The 20,001-nt window shown below is 44.7% G+C and overlaps 1 protein-coding gene across 2 annotated transcripts in view; it reads right to left on the bottom strand.

The window, feature by feature from the left end:
• SLC12A7 (solute carrier family 12 member 7) overlaps window positions 1-20,001 on the bottom strand; it is a 684,227-nt gene that overhangs the window by 384,531 nt on the left and 279,695 nt on the right. For both annotated transcript variants that reach the window (XM_077491822.1, XM_077491823.1), the window contains exon 6: window positions 2,916-3,046. In XM_077491822.1, the coding sequence (XP_077347948.1) occupies window positions 2,916-3,046 (131 nt within the window). The remainder of the gene's footprint in view (window positions 1-2,915; window positions 3,047-20,001) is intronic.

Raw genomic sequence — 20,001 nt, 5'->3', positions numbered from 1 at the left:
CTGTACCCAAATTATATTTTTATAAATTTTCACACAAATAGAGCTTTCTTTTAGTGATATTTAATCACAGCTGGGTTTTTTTTTTTTTGTTTTTTTTTTGCTAAAAAAAACCCCTGAAAATTGTGAAGAAAAAAAAAGAAAAACGTTTCATAGTTTTTCTAAAGTTTTGAAAAACAGCAAATTTTTCTCCTTCATTAATGTGCGCTGATGAGCACTGATAAGGCAACATAGAGGTGGCATCCGAGGGCACTGATGATCACTGATGGGTGGCACAGAAAGGCACTGGTAGGTGACACTGATAGGTGCCACTGATTGGTAGCACTGGTGGTCATTGATAGGTGGCACTGTTGGGCATAGGTAGGTGGCACTGGTGGGTACTGGTAGGTAGCACTGGAAGGTGGCACTGGTGGCACTGGTGGGCACAGATGAGGCATCCACAGCTCTCTGTGAGAGGGGCTGATATCCCTCTGACAGAAGCCGGTGACCAGTTTTTTTCCCCCCTCACGTTGACAGCAAAAGTAAAAAAAATAAAATAAAAAAAAATTACTGATCTTCTGTTTACATCACGGGATCAGCTGTCTCCGACTCGGTGGTCACAGAGCGCGCTGCGTGCACCAGACGAGGAACGAGCAGGCAGTTCATGCATGGGAGGACGTCATATGGCGGCCTCCCGGCAATTAAGGCCCGTGCTGTAGCCGCCATTCGACTTTAGTGCAGGCGGGAGCAGGTTAAAGCCGATTCCACCATACACTGTGATATACTCAGAAGCAGTCATATGCAGAACACCTCATTTGAGAGCCGGAGGGTTCCAGCATTATCGGACCCCTTACTCTCCAGACTTGTCCCTGGTCTGTCCTAGTTATTTAATGGTCTTGAGTAAAATGCCATTTTAGTTTGTCATATTTTTTTAGACATCTGGATTGTTTTAGGCTGGGTTCACACCTATACGAATTAGATGCGGATTTCTCCGCATCCAATTCGCATAGCAGGAAATGTGACTGGCTCCCTATGGAGCCGTTTCACATATCTCACAGTTGTGGCTGCGGCACGCACTGCACAGAAATGCTGTGCGCCTTTGGCTCAGTTTCAGGGCCGAATTCAGGCGTAGATTCGGCCCCGATACATCCCTGAAACCGGAAACAGCACTCCAATGTGATGCACAGTTTGTTCCAGTGAACCCGGCCTCAGTCATATTTTTTTCGATCTCCAGTACAATTTAGTCAACTAAAATCTAATGGGTTTAGTTAAATGTCAATGCATTATTTAGGTTTCTCTAGATTTCCCAAACCCATTACCGTATTTATCAGTGTATAACACGCACTTTTTTCCCCTTAAAATCAGGGGGAAATCGTGTGTGCGTGTTATACACTGATCCCCCGCCGATCTCCGCTGATTGTGAGCGGAGGAGTGAGCCGCCGAGATCACAGTCGAGTGTACTCGGCTAGACTCGGCTCCACTCACAGTCAGGCCCAGTCCCGCCCTATGATGAACACATGGACTGGGCGTGACTGTGAGCGGAGCCAAGTCTAGCCGAGTACACTCTGCTATGATCTCAGAGGCTCGCTCCTCCGCTCACAATCAGCGGAGATCGGCAAGAGCCGCCGAGATACACAGGGCATCCAGCTCTGCATCTCGGCAGCACCATTTTTAAACTGGAAAGCGGCAATGACACTGGAGCAAGGCTACACTGACAAGGCTGCAAATGACACTGGGGCAAGGCTGCAATGACAAGGCTACACTGACAAGGCTGCAAATGACACAAGGCTGCAGATGGACACTGGACAAGGCTGCAGATGGACACTGGACAAGGCTGCAGATGGACACTGGACAAGGCTGCAGATGGACACTGGACAAGGCTGCAGATGGACACTGGACAAGGCTGCATGGATGGGCATTTAAATGTATTTTTTTTCCTTAAAATTCCCTCTTAAACTTGAGGTGCGTGTTATACGTCAGCGCGTGTTATACACTGATAAATACGGTATGTACTCCTGGAGTAATAATCAAAAACAACAGGTTAATATTTATGCCATTAAGGTTTGCACATGCTCTACAGACACAGATTTAGCCGGTTCTGATACAGAACGTATTTATGAATAAAACCAAGTTTTATAAACAAAAATACTGCTTTATGACAAACAGAAGTGTAACTTTACGATATAAAAAAAAAAAAAAAAAAAAGGAAAAAAACTAAAGCTTTAATGCCATTGCACATATAACCTGAATATATTACCAACATTAAATATTAAGAACATCTTCGCAGCTTAGTTGATGCTCCCTACTTATTCTTATGTGGCAGTGCAGTGCTAATTTTGACATCAAATTTCAGTTTTAGTCAGTCTTTTGACTAAAATGCCATTTTAGTTTTAATTGTATTCTAGTCACCTGAATGGTTTTAGTCGTGTTTTAGTTGACCAAAATGGTGGTAATTTTGTTGACTAAAATGTTTTCTTCAATGAAATGAACACAGTTTACAGCACTATTTCATTTTTTGCACCAGGATTTGATCTACCTGCAGTGCATAGTGAAGCATAGGGATACACCGATGACATTACCGGGTCTAAAATAAGGTAAAATAGGTCAGTGTGTGGCTGAAGGAGGATGGTAGAAACCAGGGAAGGCAAAAATAGGAGCAGGTTTAGACTTACGGTAAGCTTTAATGCATACACTACAATGAAAACATTAAGTCCCGATCTGACAAAAAAAGGACTTTTCATCTACAGTAAATGCCCCAATGGTTTCTGCTAACTCTTACTTCACCTACTGTTCTGACGTATTTTGCACTGATGCTTTGCATCAGTAAAGAGCTGCAATTGTCTGAGAAAACAAAACTGGTTTAACATTTTAACAGTCAAAATCTCATGCATTTTTGTCCAAGTCTTTTCACAATAAAACATTAAAATAAACACACTTACTAAGAGGATTTCAATTGTTCCAAGAATGTACATAGCTCCAGCAAAAGTGGTGCCCAAATAAAAGCAAAGTCCTACAGCTCCTCCAAATTCTGGACCTAAAGATCTTGAAATCATGTAATATGATCCGCCAGCTGTGAAAGGCAAATCCAAAAGTTAGAACAACATTTTATTTTTTATTCATTTTAATATTTGTGTATATTTTTTTCCCATTACATTTTAACCACTTCAATACAGGGCACTTACATCCCCTTCCTGCCCAAACCAATTTTCAGCTTCAGAATGACAATGACAATTACTCAGTCACTGTACCCATATGAAATTTGCATAATTTTTTCACACAAATTGCTTTTGGTGATATTTAATCACTTGTGGGATTTTAATTTTTTGTGATATAGTGTATATTATTTGGTCTTTGTGAAAGTTATAGAGTCTACAAGCTATGGTGCCAATCTCTGAAAATTGATCACACCTCATGTACTGAAGGCCTATCTCATTTCTTGAGACACTAACAAGTCACGAAAGTACAAATACCCCCAAAATGACCCCTTTTTGGAAAGTAGACATTCCAAGGTATTAAGTAGGTAGCATGGTGTTTTTTTGGGTGTAATTTTTTCCCACAATTCTTTGCAAAATTAAGATTAAAAAAAAAAAAAATGTCATCAACAGGTTATTTCTCTCACAGACCATATGCATACAACAAATTGCACCCCAAAATACATTTTGCTACTCCTTCTGTGTATGACGTTACCACATGTGTGAGACTAAGCCTAGGTTCACATTGGAGAAATTTGTCATGCGATTTGAGAGATCAAGTTGAAGCCTATTGGAGGGGATGACATTGTTCTAATCAGTGCAACACTGATTTTGCTGCACCTCACCGATTTGCAGAAGTAGTTCCTGCACTACTTTTGCCGATTTCAGGTGCAACTTCAATAGACATCTGTGCATGAAGCACCTGAAATCGCACTACTACCAGAGTAGCACAATTTCAAGGTAGCATCAATGTGAACCAGGGCTTACACAGCCTGGCCAAATACAAAGGCCCAACATTGAAGTAGCACCTTCAAGCGTTCTACAAGCATAAATTACACATCTCATTTCTCAACCACCTATTACAATTTTGAAGGCCCTGGAGCACCAGGACAATGAAATTGCCCACAAAATTACCCCATTTTGGAAAGCAAATACCCCAACGTATAATCTTTGAGGCATGATGAGTCTTTTGCACGGTTCATTTTTTCCAAGAAGTTTTTGGAAAATGTGGGGGGGAAAAAAACACATTTTATTTTTTAACACAAAGTTGTCCATTTATAAGATATTTCCAACACATAGCATGTATATAGCTTATATAATACCCCAAAATACATTCTGCCATTCCAGAGTATGGTGATACCACATGTGTGAGACTTTTACACAGCTTGGCCACATACAGAGGCCCAGCATCCAAGTAGCACCAGCAGGCGTTCTGGGAGCATAAATTACATATATAATTTCCTGGCAATCTATCATTTTTGAAGGCCCTTCATACGTCTAATACATAGCAAGCATGTACATACCAAGAATTACAATCCTAAATAAATTCTATTGTGGAAAGGATAAAAAAAAAAAAATCATAAAAAAAAAGTATTACCTGTGTTTTTATGCCCCATACACACGGTCGGATTTTCCGACGGAAAACGTGTGATCGGATCATGTTGTCGGAAAGTCCAACCGTGTGTGGGCTCCATCTGACTTTTTCCGTCGGATTTGAAAGCAGGATCTAAAATTTTCCGACAACAAAATCCGATCACATAAATTCCGATCGTGTGTAGACAATTCCGACGGACAAAGTGCTACGCATGCTTAGAATAAACTAAGAGACAAAAGCTATTGGCTACTGGCCCGTTTATAGGCCCGACGTAAGTGTTTGACGTCACCTCGTTCAGAACGATCTGAAATTCTGACAACTTTGTGCGACTGTGTATGCAAGACAAGTTTGGGCCAAAATCTGTCTGAAAAAATCTGACATATTTTGTGGTTGTAATGTCCGACCGTGTGTATGGGGCATTAGTAGTGTCCACAGTAGGAGAGCACTGGCCCAGGCAGCAGGCAGGGATGCCATTAGCGACAGCAAAAGTAATTATCCAGGCAGCAGGCAGGAATATTGTCTACAGTCAGCACAGCCAAAGCATTTTTACATAGAAATTGTCCAGGCAGAGACAGCCATAATATTGGCCCTGGTACACTGTTACCCGCAGACACTCATTGTACCTCTCTCCAGCCCATCATAAACATACTGCCTCTTGCTACAGCAAATTATTTGCATAGTCCAGGTAGAAGGCAGAGGTGTGGTCTGTTCATGTGGCAGGCAGAGGCATGATGGCAGCAAGTCAGCAGCAGGCTGAGGGCCGCAATCAGTTAAGACTTATGTATAGAGGAGCACAGGGGTAGAGGTTTCGACCACCCAAATCTCTATGAAGTCTCTGGACTCCAGACTCTAGTCCGGAAATTACGAAACCTGGAGGAAACAAAAAAAGTCTACAACCATTAAAAAACCTATTCTGGAGCCTCTCACATATGTGATTCCTCTGTGTACTACACTAGCAGGGCAACAGATGAGTTCAAGCGGCAAAAGCATAAGCCAAACGTCCAAACGTAGGCAGAGGCATAGTCAAAAAACAGGCCAGGGTCAGTTCACATGGAAGACAGTGGCATGGGTATCTGGGGAAGCATGGAAAATGGTCAGCACGGGTGATGAAAATGGGGAAATGGTTAAAAATATGGGCTGATATTTTAGGGATATGTGATAAAGTTGGAAGCAAATGGATGAGAAATTTCTACCTTCTTGCACCAGAAACAAGACCTCCTTATTGAGAAATAGGGCTGAATCATTTGATCATTGAAATCCACTCCCCCCCCCCCCCCCCCCACGTAGAGATTGTAATTTTGGACACATGTTGGCTTTTAAATAGGATCTTGTCTTCTTTGAATCTCAATTGTAGTGTCATCATGGATGGCGGACATCATGTGCACATTCCGGTTATCCTTCTACCTTAAGGCCAGCACTTTGTTGCAGCTCAATATTGCTCTTTCCCCTCTTTGCAGCTTTTTGTTCACTTGGTATTGCGGGAAACCCTATTATTTCTGGAGGTTCCGCAGGCCAGGGTTTTGTGATGTATAAGTGTTTGAAAAGGGGCAGCTTGGTGTAGAAGTTATCAAGGTATATGTGATAGCCTTTGTTCAGAAGTGGCTATGCCAAGTCCAATACAATTTTTAAAGTTGTGCCCATGTAGGCCAGTCACTCAGGGAGCTGGAGCTGGGAATCTCTTCCTTCGTATATGCGGAATGCATACAGATATCCTGTGACTCTCTCACAAAGCTTGAAAATATAACTCTGTATTTGGCCCTTTTCCTAGCTGGCCTGAAAAGGGTACAGGGGACTCATCTACACATATATGCTGACCGGGTACATACAGTTCTGCAAATCGCTTGGAAAAGAAGTTTGAGTGGGTGAATTTTATATAACTTATCGTGATTTGGATGACTGGTTGTTGTCGCTGAAATGAAAAGAAAAAAAAAAACACAAACAAACCGCATAATCATCTCATATTGGGACCTGGACATTACGGCAGAATAAATGGGCATGTGGTGGATGGGGTTGGTGGACCAATAGGCATGTCCTTCATTTTTTTTTCGTAAGCCCCATGTTTATGGTAAGGTCTATAAACAATTTAAACTCCTCCAAATTCAGATCTCTCCATTTAAACGGAACGGACGAGCATATGATAATTGGGGGTTGTTGGCAATATACTGCTGGGCATATAAATTGGTCTGGTCCACAATAAACTGCAGCAGTGTTGGGTAAAAACAGATAAATGTAATCAATCTCTGTGAAATTTTGGGTGTTGGACTGCATACCTTGCTGTGCTATGAAAAGTACCAGTTACGGTAACTGTCTTTCAGGGAAATCTTCCAGGACAGCACGCCTGAGAGATGAGAGACTCCTCCCTAAAGGAAACACAATCAATTGACAGCTGTTTTAAGTCCCCACCCTTCCCCTTGATCCTCAGTTTGTAGAGAAGTAACTCCTGAACCTGGTTTACAAGGGAAATCATTCCTCATAGGCACTCACCTTCCAGTGTTCTACAATTTTCCCTCCTCCAACAGGCAGGAAGTAGGCCTGCCGTCCTGGAAGATTTCCCAGAAAGACAGTTACCGGTAAGTAACTGGTACTTTTCTCTAGTCCTCTTCCCGGACGGTACACCTGCGAGTGTCAGAAAGTACCTCAGGCCTTCCTTAGGGTGGAACCACTGCAAGACCCCTTTGGCGAACCTCGGTTCTGCAGCGAGCTTTACCTCTACTCCATATGCTTGATGAAGGTATCTTAGCCCGTATCACACATCTAACAACCATGGCCTATTGTGCCTATAGGTGCTACTTAGAGCCACTAAAAAGATTAATCAGAGACCTGTGTTGTAAGGACACTACATTGATCAATAAGAGGGCCTGTCTTAACACTACCCTGTTCAGGGAAATAAAACTGCAAAAAAGGGGGGCACCTGACAGACAACCTTTTTTTCCTTTTTATCTTTAGGTCAGTGAAGACTAGGGAAGCCTACTTAAGGGTAATAGATTAAGGCTGCCCAATCTATGGCTTTACTTGCGCCCGAGAGCCTACATCAGAAGATTAAAGTCCATAGCAGGAGTAGAACCCTCATTGCTACATCTAGTTTTGCTGGGGGGCGTGGCCAGCAGCCAAGGTGAATGGCAGCTTGAGGACAAAGCTCCATCTGAATCCAGAGCAATCCAGCAACTAGCTGCAACACCAAATGGCTGTGTGAGGAGATATCCCCTGCCTAATATCTTAGCTACCATCTGCTATTGAGATGTCAAGAGAAAGAAGGAGAGAGTCCCAAAAAAGCTGACTGATTTCTACACTGTGGAATCTCATGGGCCCCAAGATGGCACTGAGGCCTACAATGTGCGGCGAGGCCATGGAGGTGGATTATTATCCAAGATGAATGGTCAGTATCAAGCATCATCCCCAGAATACAGCAACAGGCCCTCCCCGGGAGCATCCCCTGTACAGAGCCTGCATAAAACCACACAGAAGCGATTGGAGGAGTGCAAATATCCAGGCGAGCTGGGGGGACATGACACCTCACAGGACAGCACCAGGGAGTTCATAGAACAAATGCAGGATTTCCTCACCCTGGATCAGCAGCTTACTGATACCTTAATGAAGGAAATGCTAGTGAGTCTAAGGGGCTCATTACACAGGGACCAGATGGAGTGCTAAACTCAGCTGAAAGCTGAGGTAACTGCCATAGGGGACAGAGTCTCTCATACAGAGGACAAGGTGGGGGAGTTTGCTGCTGCTCATAATATTGTTGATGCACATAATGAGGCAGAGGATGAGATAAAGGCACTGAAAAGCAAAATCGCTGATTTGGAAGATCATTCCAGAAGGAACAACGTGAAATTGAGAGGGGTGATTGAATCTTTTATACCTGCGGACCTTAGGAAGTATGTCCAACAATTTCTATCTACACTGCTACCTGAAACATCTAGTTTTGCCAGAGGGGCGAATTGAAGGCCATGCACCGAGCCGTAACCTATTCGGCCGGGTATACATCTTTATACTTCCTATTCAGTCCATAATACTCCTCTGAACAGAACTTCCCAAGTTCTTACTAAACAGAATGATTCATTATCGCCTTGAATGAATGAATGAAATACTTGTATAGTGCACAATGCGAACTGAATCGCCTCTAGGCGCTGTGGCGAGCCCTGATCATCTGCTAAAAGAGAAAGGTCTTGAGTTTTTTCCTAAAAGCCAGGTGATTTTCTTCCAGGCGGATGTTGATTGGTAGAGCATTCCATAGCCGAGGCCCTTGGACAGCGAATCTCCGATCACCCTTGGATTTATACCGGGCTTTGGGCACGAGGAGGAGGTTTTTGTTGGCTGATCGAAGACTGCGGTTTGGTGTGCAATGATTTATTTTCTCCATTAGGTATTGCGGAGCTTCTCTATGCACGCATTTGTGGGTGAGGCACAGGGTCTTGAACGTGATCCGATTTTTTTACGGTTAGCCAATGTAAGCTCCTCAGTGAAGGAGAGATGGATTCCCAGGGTTTTTTTCCTGTTATCAGCCTTGCCGCCGTGTTTTGGATCAGTTGTAATCGCGCAAGTTGATATTGTGGTAATCCTATGTAAAGCGAGTTTGCGTAGTCCAGTCGTGAATTAATGATTGTTCCAACTGCCACTGCTTTGTCATTCTTTGGGATAAAAGGGATGAGTCTGCGAAGCATGCGCAGCAGATGGTGAGATCGACTGACTACAGATCCTATTTGCGCATCCATTGACATTTGTGTGTCTAAAATAACCCCGAGACTCTTCGCTTTGGTCTTTGGGGAGATAGTCTGCCCAAAGACGGTTGGTGGAGACCAGGAGGTTTTGGTTGCGGGCTTACGATTTGGGTGTAAGATAAGAAGCTCTGTCTTTGATTCGTTCAGCTGGAGGGAGTTGGTGGTCATCCAGTCCTCTATTGATTTGAGGCAGTTTTCAAGTTGTTGTTGGTGATCTTTTTTTCCATTGATCCGGAAATAAAGTTGCGTGTCGTCAGCATAAGAGTGGAAGCAGAGATCTGAGCATCTGATGATTTGAAGGAGTGGGCGAATGTAAATGTTGAAGAGAACGGGTGACAACGGAGAGCCTTGAGGGACTCCACAGGTGACTGCCCGAGTTTCGGAGAGGAATTTTCCTAGTTTCACTGTCTGTGACCGATTTCCTAGGAAGGACGCGAACCATTGGAGATCTATGTCTTGGACTCCGGCTACTTCTGTGAGGCGGACGAGTAGAGTATTGTGATCTACTGTATCAAACGCTGCACTTAGGTCTAGTAGTACCAAGAGACACGGCTCTCCGTCATCTGCTGCTTCGAGGGCGTCATCCCAAATCTTGAGGAGAGCCGTTTCTGTTCCATGACCCGGGCGGAAGCCTGATTGCAGCGGGTCCAGGAGTTTGTGAGTATCCAGGTGAAGTTGTAGCTGATGTACTACAGCTTTCTCCATGATCTTAGAAATGGTGTTGAGGCTTGTAATTGGCCTACAGTTGTTTGGATCCTGAGGGTCCAGGTTTGGTTTCTTGAGTAGAGGTTTGACGATGCCTTGTTTGAGGATGCTGGGAACAATCCCTTCGTGGAATGATCGGTTTATGAGGTGGGTTATGGTTGGAGCTACGATGTCGGAGCATTCTTTCAGTAGTTTTGTGGGGATGATGTCAATAGGTGAGGTACTGTCACGCAGTTTATTAATGATGTTTTTTGCGGTGTCTACGGTAATTGGGGATAGTGAAAATTTAGGCGGTTGCGGTATGTTGGTGCAGACATCCTCTTTATGTATTTGCTGGCTGAGGTTGGATGTTTTCTTCTGACAAATTGTTTCCCTGATGGTTTTGACTTTATCGATGAAAAAATCTGACAGTTTGTCACAGTAATCCTGGGATTCGCTTTCTGGGGGTTCTAGGCACACCGGATTCATTGATTGATTAACCAGTTTAAACAGTTCCCGTGGTTGGTTTGCGGCCGTTGAGATTGTATATGAGAAGTGGTCCTTTTTGGCTTTGAAGATTGCTTTCCGATAATTCTCTGTGAGACCTTTGTAGTTAAATAGGTTTTCCTCGGTGGGATTTCTTCTCCATGTTCTTTCCACTCTTCTGCGTTCTTGCTTTAGTACGGAGAGGGAGCTATTAAACCATCCAGCATTTTTCTTCCTGATGAGTGCCCTGCGTTTTGGTGCTACAGAGTCTGCTGATTGCAGTAATGCCTTGTTCAGGGAGTTGAGTGTTTCCTCCGTAGAGTGGTTTAAGGTTATTGTAGATATCTTTTTGGACAGAGTGGTTTTGAAGGATTCGGAGTACAGTTTTTTATGCGATCTGGTCCAGTGCGTTGTTACAGGTTTCCGTTTTGCGTTGGTGATGTTGGTAGCGATTTTGAATTTGATGGCGTGGTGATCCGTCCATGGCAGAGTTATGTTGTCGAGTATGTTGACGTCGATGTTCTGTTTGAAAATGAGGTCCAGGGTGTGTCCTAACCCATGCGTGGGAGTCTTTATCAGTTGCTGTAGACCCAGTTCTTCTAGTTGATTGATGCAGGCAGTCGCGATGGGGTCTTTAGGCTCGTTTGCCCAAAGGTTGAAATCTCCGAGTGCCAGGAAATTTTTGAATTTTAGGGTGTGCATTGCAAAGGATTCCGTGAGGGGTGAAAGAAGATTGGACTTTGGTCCCGGTGGTCTGTAGCACAGTAGAATATGAGTGGTGTCATGGGGTGTTGGTTGAAGATGTAGCGTCAGGGTTTCCATAAAAGGCACTGGGTTCCGAGATGATGGTTTAGTGAGATCCAGGTGACCTTTAAAGATCACTGCTAGGCCTCCTCCTTTTTTCCCTATCCGGTGTTCGGTTAGGATCCTGTAGTTTTCCGGCACCAATTTGGTGAGGATGGTGTTGCAGTCAGAGGTTAACCAGCTTTCGATGATGAAGAGGCAGTCTACATTGTTCTCGATGATGAAGTCGTGTACTTCCAGTCTATGTTTGACTGCAGACCTGGCGTTAATCAAGGCGCAATCTAATCTTCCTCCGGTGTCCCATAACCCTACTGGGCTTCAACCCTAGGAAATTGTTCTGGCATCCCTGAATGTAAGAGGTCGAGGCTTTCTGACATGTGACGTCTGCAGCCAGAACTCCTGGCCCCTCCACAGAAAAGAAGGCTGAAATGCAAAAGGTGATACATGCGTTATTAATATCACAAATAAAAAGACCATAGATTGTGGGCACAGCAGATTTAGACAGAAAGGACACAAGCATAGACAACAATGTTGTGTATCTGAGTGTGACTAGCTAAACTGACAAATCAACTATGGGATGAGACCCAAATCTGAACTTCAATGTAGACAAACAGTCCTCACAGTCTGGTTTTCTGATGTGCGGCACAAGACACAAACAAACCCTAAATGCTGCGTATTTCTGAAGAGCAGCTATCTTGGTCATAACTGATTTAAATACAGAAAGGACAGGAACCCCCTTTACTGTGGTGTTTTACTGATGTACAGCAAAACAAGGCCATAAATATAAGATCGAAAGACCCAAACTTTTACGTTGCGTATTTCTGACGAACCACCAAATACAGTTATAAGATCAATATGAACACGGCAAAACAACTCTCATGTTGTGCATTTCTGCTGTGCCACAGGGTAAAATAATAAGGAACACAAGACAAGCTTTTCTGTTATGCAGTTCTGTAGTGTAGTCAGATAGAACCAACACTGAGAAAGGACACAAGCAACCTGCAGCATTGTGTTTTTCTGAAGTGTAGCAAGATAAGGCAATATGAAACAGAAAGCACCAACAAGCTTCAATGTTCAGTATTCTGTTGTGCAGCAACATAAAAACAGAGAAAAAACAGATGCGATCTTTCTGGTGTACTGCAAAATAAGGCAATAACTCCATGATGAGTAATCCTGCTGTGTAGCAAAACCTCAACCAGAAGGGACAGATAAGCTTAGGGCTCCCATACCCGTGCGACCCAACCTGCAACTTGGGACTGCAAGACGCACGAGAAGTCATACACTATGGCTTTCAATGGGTGCCTTTCGTGCCTGTGCGACTCCAGGTCACGGCGCCTCCAGCAGTTCCTGCTTTCTGGATCCATAGACCTCAAGATTACACAGGTCGCATGGAATAAATAGCAATTTTCAGGTCGAACATGCTCCCTGGAGAAGTGCAGCCAACAACCCCCTGCTGTGTATCCCTAAGAAGCAGCAAGGTAGATCAATGAGAAACACTGCTCACTGCTGTGCCTGATATACAGACAATAAGATGCAGAGATGCCACCATCCTCAATGTGTCTCCCTGCTGAGCAGCAAAAACAAAATCAGAAAAACACAAGCAACCTTCACTGCTGTGTCCTTATGTAAGACATAAAGGACAGACAACCTTCAGTCTTGTATATGTCTGATGTGCAAAATTGAAGTGATTTGGCATGTGACTAAACATGTCAAATTGCATGCTTAAAATCGTCAGCCATTGCCATTAATAGCACTGTCTGAATCGACACAACGCCACTTTTCAGTGCTGCATCGATTACCAAAGGCAGTAATACAGAACACAAAACCCCACAGACAGACTTCAATCTTGTGTATGTCTGATGACACGTGTATGTCACCAGACTCGATGTACATCTTTGCCATGCGGCACAAAACCAGAAAGTACAGACCACCTTCACTGTTGTATTTTTCTGATCTGTAGCAAAGCAGTACCTTTATAAAGGATATATAGGACACCAAACAAGCTTCAGTGCAGTGCATTTCTGATGTACAGCAATATACCCCTTATGAGCAGAGATGTCACAAATCTCAATGTGTATTTCTGCTGTGCCACAAAACATCCCAGCAAGGACAAACCTTCACTACTGAGGTCTACTGGTGTAAAGCCAAGAAAGAGTCATGGTGTATCCCTTTATAAAATAACTAAACAGGGGCAATTTATTTCATAGGCATAAATTAAAAAAAAGCTGTGCTGCAAATTGATACAAAAAGCATGAATCCATATAATATATATGATATAGATAATAAAAAGACTACTTCAGCAAAAACAAAAGTGAATTAAAACAATATTAAGCTGAGTGAATATATAAACGAAAAAATGAATAGATGCAACGACTTAAGCCCCGGGCCATTTTGCTAGCTTAAGACCAGAGCACTTTTTGCAATTTGGCACTGCAACGCTTTAACTGACAATTGTGCAGTCATGCGACTTGGTTCCCAAACAAAATGAACGTCCTTTTTTTCCCACAAATAGAGCTTTCTTTTGGTGGTATTTGATCACCTCTGCAGTTTTTATTTTTTGTGCTATAAACAAAAAAAGAGCAACAATTTTTAGAAAAATGCATTTTTTTTTTTTTTTTTTACTTTTTGCTATAATAAATATCCCCAAAAAATATATAAAAGACACCTTTTTTTTCCTCAGTTTTAGGCCGATATGTATTCTTCTACATATTTTCGGTAAAAAAAAGGAAACACAAGAAGCAATTATTGATTGGTTTACAAAATAGGGGATAGTTTCATTAAATTTTTAGAATTTTTTTTTTTTTTTTTACTAGTAATGGAGGCGATCAGCGATTTTTATTGTGACATTATGGCGGACACATCGGACATTTATGACACATTTTTGGAACCATTGTCATTTATACAGCAATCAGTGCTATACAAATGCATTGATTCCTGTGTAAATGACACTGGCAGTGAAGGGGTTAACCAGGAGGTGGCAGTGTAGGGGTTAAGTGTGTCCTAGGGGCGTGTTATTAACTGTGGAGTGTGTGGCTGTGATTTACAGATCACTGATCTCTGCTCCAATCACAGGGAGCAGAGATCAGTGTCACTTGTTGCTAGGCAGAACGGGGAGATTCTGTTTACATCGGGATCTCCCCGTTCTCCCTCCCCGTGAGACGATCGCGGGTATCCCCACGGCGATCGAGTCCACAGGACCCGCAGTCAGACTCACGGGGGTCCCGAACGTGCGCACGAGATGGCACGTGGCAATTTTAAATGGACGTACCTGTACGCCAATTTCCCTGTCCGTGCCATTCTGCCGACGTACATCATCGTGCGCTGGTCGGGAAGCGGCTAATGTCCAAAAAATATTGGTGTAACCATATACATGCACCAAAATTCAGAATTAGAAATTGAATGGTCCACACTATAAGTCAAACAATGGTTCTTCAACCCGCCAAGGTGCAATCACACGCGATAGCACCTTGGAGTGTGTGATAGCACCTTGGAGGGTTGAAGAACCATCGTTTGACTTATAGTGTGGAAAATTCAATTTCTAATTGTGAATTTTGGTGCATTTTTATGGTTACACTGATATTTTTTGGACATTAGACGCATCTATTCATTTTTTGTTTATATAGTCACTCAGCTTAATATTGTTTTAATTCACTTTGTTTTTGTTGAAGTAGTCTTTTTATTATCTATATCATATATATTATATGGATTAACCATTCATGCTTTTTGTAACAATTTGCAGCGCAGCTTTTCTATTAATTTACGTCTTTATTGTGTGTATCTCACGTTAAGTTGCAGCTAATTCTTTACTTTTTCACTCTAAAATTCACTTATTATAGGGATATATGAGACAGCGCTGTATTGCTACTTTTTTATTTCATAGGCATAGCCTGGGCTGTAGAAACTAACCCTTCACCAGTGAAGGAACACATCTTAAAATGGTTGAACACCTTACAATAGTAGTTGCTGTCCTACCTTACCTCCGTAGACTGAGCAAACGCTAGCCAGCTCATACACAGGTGCGGCTGATCAGCAACTAAAGTCTCAATGAGCCCAGCCCTAGAGACCAATTTAAGCCTCTAGAAGAGGTGGTTACCAATTTAGCCTGGAGGTAAATAGATACCTGCAGGCCTTAAAAAAACAATCATGTAGCTCTTGCATAGGTTTGCACAGAAAATCCTCAATTAAAGGATATAGGAAGCGATGTATGGTAAATCGCCTTTAGATCTGCCACTGAGTGGAATGTTGGCCAAACCAACAAAAAGGTTTTTCTCATCTCCTGCACTATAATATAACCACAGTGTAAAGGTGGAGTGGGAGGTTGGAGCTTATGAAATGTTACCCATGGCAAGCATTAATCCTGAATCCCCCAACCATTGCACAATTAATAACTTGTTCAATGGTTTACCTGGCCCATAAGGAGCTCATTGTATCTACCAGCCCCCCCTCCCCCTTCGCTATATTGACCCCTACTAATGTACCACACCTGAGCACGTAGGGAGAGGCTGGCAATCTACTGTTGCGATAACCACACAGTGTCTCTGCTGTGAGAGGGAGCTGTGGCTGGTGAATTTAGCAGTAGCTTCTGGGCCATTTGATTCCACACCCCAGGTCCTGCACTACACCAGTCAGTCAGTCAATATATACATGGAGAAGGAAGGGGGGGGAGCAATGCCTTACCTTCCTCTTTCCCATCTGAGGTGATTTAGACATACTCGCTCCTCTGCACCACTTGTCCACCATACAGTGTCTCTGATGCAAGAGGAAGCTGTGGCTGGTGTTTTTAGTAAAAGCTTCTGGACTATTTGAATCCAGACCCCAGGGGAGATTATCTCAGCTCCCTATGGGGCGGCACAGTGGTGTAGTGGGTGGCACTCTCGCCTAGCAGTAAAAAGGGTCGCTGGTTCAAATCCCAACCACAACACTACCTGCCTGGAGTTTGCATGTTCTCCCTGTGTCTGTGCGGGTTTCCTCCGGGTACTTGTGTTTCCTCCCACACTCCAAAGACATGCTGGTAGGTTAATTGGCTTTTGTCCAAAAATATTTAACCACTTGAGATCCGCGCTATAGCCAAATGACGGCTACAGCGCGGATCTCCTTTTCCGGGACTACGTCAATTGACGTAGTCCTGTGTACGAGCGGCCTGCGCGCCCCCTGAGGGGCGCGCGCGGCGCGCTCTGTGATCGGCGAGTCCATGAGACTCGCCTGATCACCGATCCGTGCAAGGGGTCGATCCCGACCCCTTATCACGTGATGAGCTGTCAGCCAATGACAGCTGATCAGGTGACATAACGGAGCCGGTAATCGGCTAGTATTCCTCCTCACGCTGACAGCGCGAGGAGAAAAAAAAAAAGCCGATCACCGGCGGCCGTGATCGGGACATCAGTCCCGATCACGGCCAGCAATGCAAGCGCCCACCTGCCCCCTGCCAGTGCCAACCTGCCCCCTGCAGTGCCACCCTAATAAAAAGTAAGTGCCCCCCGTCAGTGCCACCCAGCAGTGCCCACAGTGCCACCCAGCAGTGCCCACAGTGCCACCCACAGTGCCCACAATCTGCCTCAAAGGTGCTGCACCCCAGTGCAGCCCATCAGTGCCCAGCAGTGCCGCCCATCAAGGCCACCTATCAGTGCTACCTATCAGTGCCCATCTGTGCCACCCATCCGTGCCACCCATCCGTGCCATCTTATCTGTGCCCATCTTTGCCCATCAGTGCCGCCTTATCTGTGCCCATCGGTGCCGCCTTATCTGTGCCTATTAGTGCCGCCTTATCTGTGCCTATCAGTGCCCACCAGTGCAGCCTATCAGTGCCCACCAATGCAGCCTATCAGTGCCCACCAATGCAGCCTATCAGTGCCCACCAATGCAGCCCATCAGTGCCCACCAATGCAGCCCATCAGTGCCCACCAATGCAGCCTATCAGTGCCGCCTAATCAGCGCACTTCAATGAAGGAGAAAAATGACCCGTTTGCAAAATTTTATAACAAACTATTAAAACATGATTTTTTTTTTTTTTGCATCTTTTTTTGTTTGTTTAGCAAAAAATAAAACTCTGAGCTGTAACTAAATACCACCAAAAGAAAGCTCTATTTGTGGGAAAAAAATGCTAAAAATTTCATTTGGGTACAGTGTTGTATGCCCGCGCAATTGTCATTCAAAGTGCATCAGCGCTGAAAGCTGAAAAATGGTCTGGGACTGAGGGGGGTTTAAGTGCCCAGTAAGCAAGTGGTTAAAGAAAATAAAAATTGGCCCAAGTAAATGAATGTGAGTTGGGGACCTTAGATTGTGGACTCCTTGAGGGTAGGGAGCGATGTATGTGTGGAGTGCTGCATAAATTGATGGAGCTATATGGGTACCTTAATAAATAATAATAATAATAATAATAATAATAATAATAATAATAATAATAGATGAGCATCTTAAAGCGGGAGTCCGCCCGGAGTTCCGCCGTTTTTTTTTTTTTTTAAAGCCAGCAGCTACAAATACTGAAGCTGCTGACTTTTAAAATAAGGACACTTACCCGCCCAGCGCGCCCGCGATGTCGGCACCCGAAGCCGATCTCTCGATCGTCTCTCGGGTGCTGCCGCCGCCATCTTGGGTATGGGAATCAGGAAGTGGAGCCTTTCGGCTTAATTTCCCGGTTCCCTACTGCGCATGCGCGAGTCGCGCTGCGCAATAAGGATGGACCCGCTGCCTCTGGGATCTATGTGTTTCCCAGCAGGCAGCGGGGGACTTTCGGAAAGGGGAGTAGATTCACGCCCCTTTCCGCAGAGAGCTATCCTGGAAGTGGGTGCAGATACCTGTACTGTACAGGTACCTGCACCCCCCTCCCTACTGAAAGGTGCCAATTGTGGCGCCGGAGGGGGGGAGGATTCCAATGAGCGGAAGGTCCACTTTAGGGTGGACCTCCGCTTTAATGAGACACAATGTATAGGGATAGGGACAATTGTAGACATGCACCCACACTCACTCAGGTTGAACTGGATGGACTGGTCTCTTTATTCAACCTTACTATGTAAATGCCCAGAAACCATGTGGCTGTAATTGGGGATTTTGCAGCTAAATTCCCAAGGCAAAGGAAAGTACTCACCATTGATTTCCCCTTTTTGCCACAGCCACGGGCTTGCTTTTCCATCCTTATGGTCCAAGGAGGATAGCCGCCAAAGTGCCCCGTCCCCCCCAACTGCTGCCCCCATAGGGAGCTGCAAGGTTAGGCTGTGTCCTGCACTGTACCAGTCAGTATATACACATGGGGGAGAGGGGACAATGCCTTATATTCCTCATTCCCATCGGAGGTGGTTTAGGCAGACATCCACCGTAGTGAACTGGTGCCTCCTCACCTAGCAAAAGGAGGATGTGGGCGCCTGCTCCTGCTGGCTCTCAGCCTTCCCTCCCGAGTAAGAACGACACTGCCATTTTCCCGAAGTCTGAAAATTACATGGGTGCTTGTCACTGTGCGTCGGCCGGCACCCTCCCCAGCAGCCCACGTGAGCTACCAGGGGCCCAGGAGTCAGGGGACACGCTCCCCCTGGAAATAACTGACAGCCAGCACCCCCGCCTGAATGGACATCCAGACAGGTAAGGGGGGAGGCAGGATAATGGCCCCTGAAGTTCTGGGTAAACCACTGTACCCAGGGTCCTTCAGCTCTCGGGGAACTCATCCAATTGCTGTCCTCCCTGAGGAAAAGATAAGGAGACCCACCAGGAAGGACAAGAATATCCTACCGAACCCAGAGGCTTCCAGCGGGAGACCACCAGCCCCAGGCTTCGGGTCATTTGAAAAAAAAAAAAAAACAGTTTCGCTGTGTAGGGAGCAGTGTTGGTCATCTTACTTTAAAAAAGTAATTAGTCAAGTTAGAAATTTCTTCTCCCAAAAAGTAAATGCGTTAGTAAGTAATTAGAAAAAACGGCGTGGGGCCCCCCCAAAGTCCATAGCAGACCCTTATCCAAGCACGCAGCCCGGCCAGTCAGGAAAGGGGGTGGGGACGAGCGAGCCCCCCCCCCCGAACCATACCAGCCCAAAGCACACCTTGCCCCCATGTTGATAAGGACAAGGGCCTCTTCCCGACAACCCTGGCCATTGTCAAGGTCTGCGGGTGGGGGGTTTATCAGAATCTGGGAGCCCCCTTTAATAAGGGGGTCCCCAGATTCCGGCCCCCCTACCCTATGTGAATGAGTATGGGGTAAGATGTACTAGCTAGCTGCCATAACTCCGGTATCCCCTGGCTCGGCCGGCAGTCCGGTACAAGATAAAAGTGGTCCCTGCAGCGGATTCGCCGTGAGATCCCTTTTATCGGCCCTCCACCGGTTACCGGAGCCATCGGCAGCGTCGGAGCGATCCAGTCCTTCTCAGTTAAAAAAATAATATCATACAATCCCATATACCCAATTCTATACCCGCAGTTGATCCAGAGGAAGGGAAAATTCCTTCCTCATCCCCCGAGAGGCAATAAGATTTTCCCCGGATCAACTTTACCTATAAATGTTAGTATCCAGTTATATTATGTACATTTAGGAAATAATCCAGGCCTTTCTTAAAGCTACTGTGAAGAAACCTTTCCGTATTTGGAAATGAAATCTCTTTTCCTCTAGATGTAAAGAGTGCCCCCTTGTCCTCTTTGTTGACTGTAAAGTGAATAACTCAACACCAAGTTCACTATATGGACCCCTTATATATTTGTACATGTTGATCATATGCCCCCTTAATCTCCTCTTATCAAAAGTGAATAAATTCAGTTCATCTAATCTTTCCTCATAGCTGAGCTCCTCC

Source organism: Lithobates pipiens, unplaced genomic scaffold, assembly GCF_037356315.1.
Source record: "Lithobates pipiens isolate NorthernLeopardFrog02 unplaced genomic scaffold, aLitPip1_a1.2 Scaffold_19, whole genome shotgun sequence".
Classification (NCBI taxonomy): domain Eukaryota; kingdom Metazoa; phylum Chordata; class Amphibia; order Anura; family Ranidae; genus Lithobates; species Lithobates pipiens.
The sequence above is the reverse complement of the archived record's forward strand: the minus strand, read 5'-3'. Positions and strand labels throughout refer to the sequence as shown.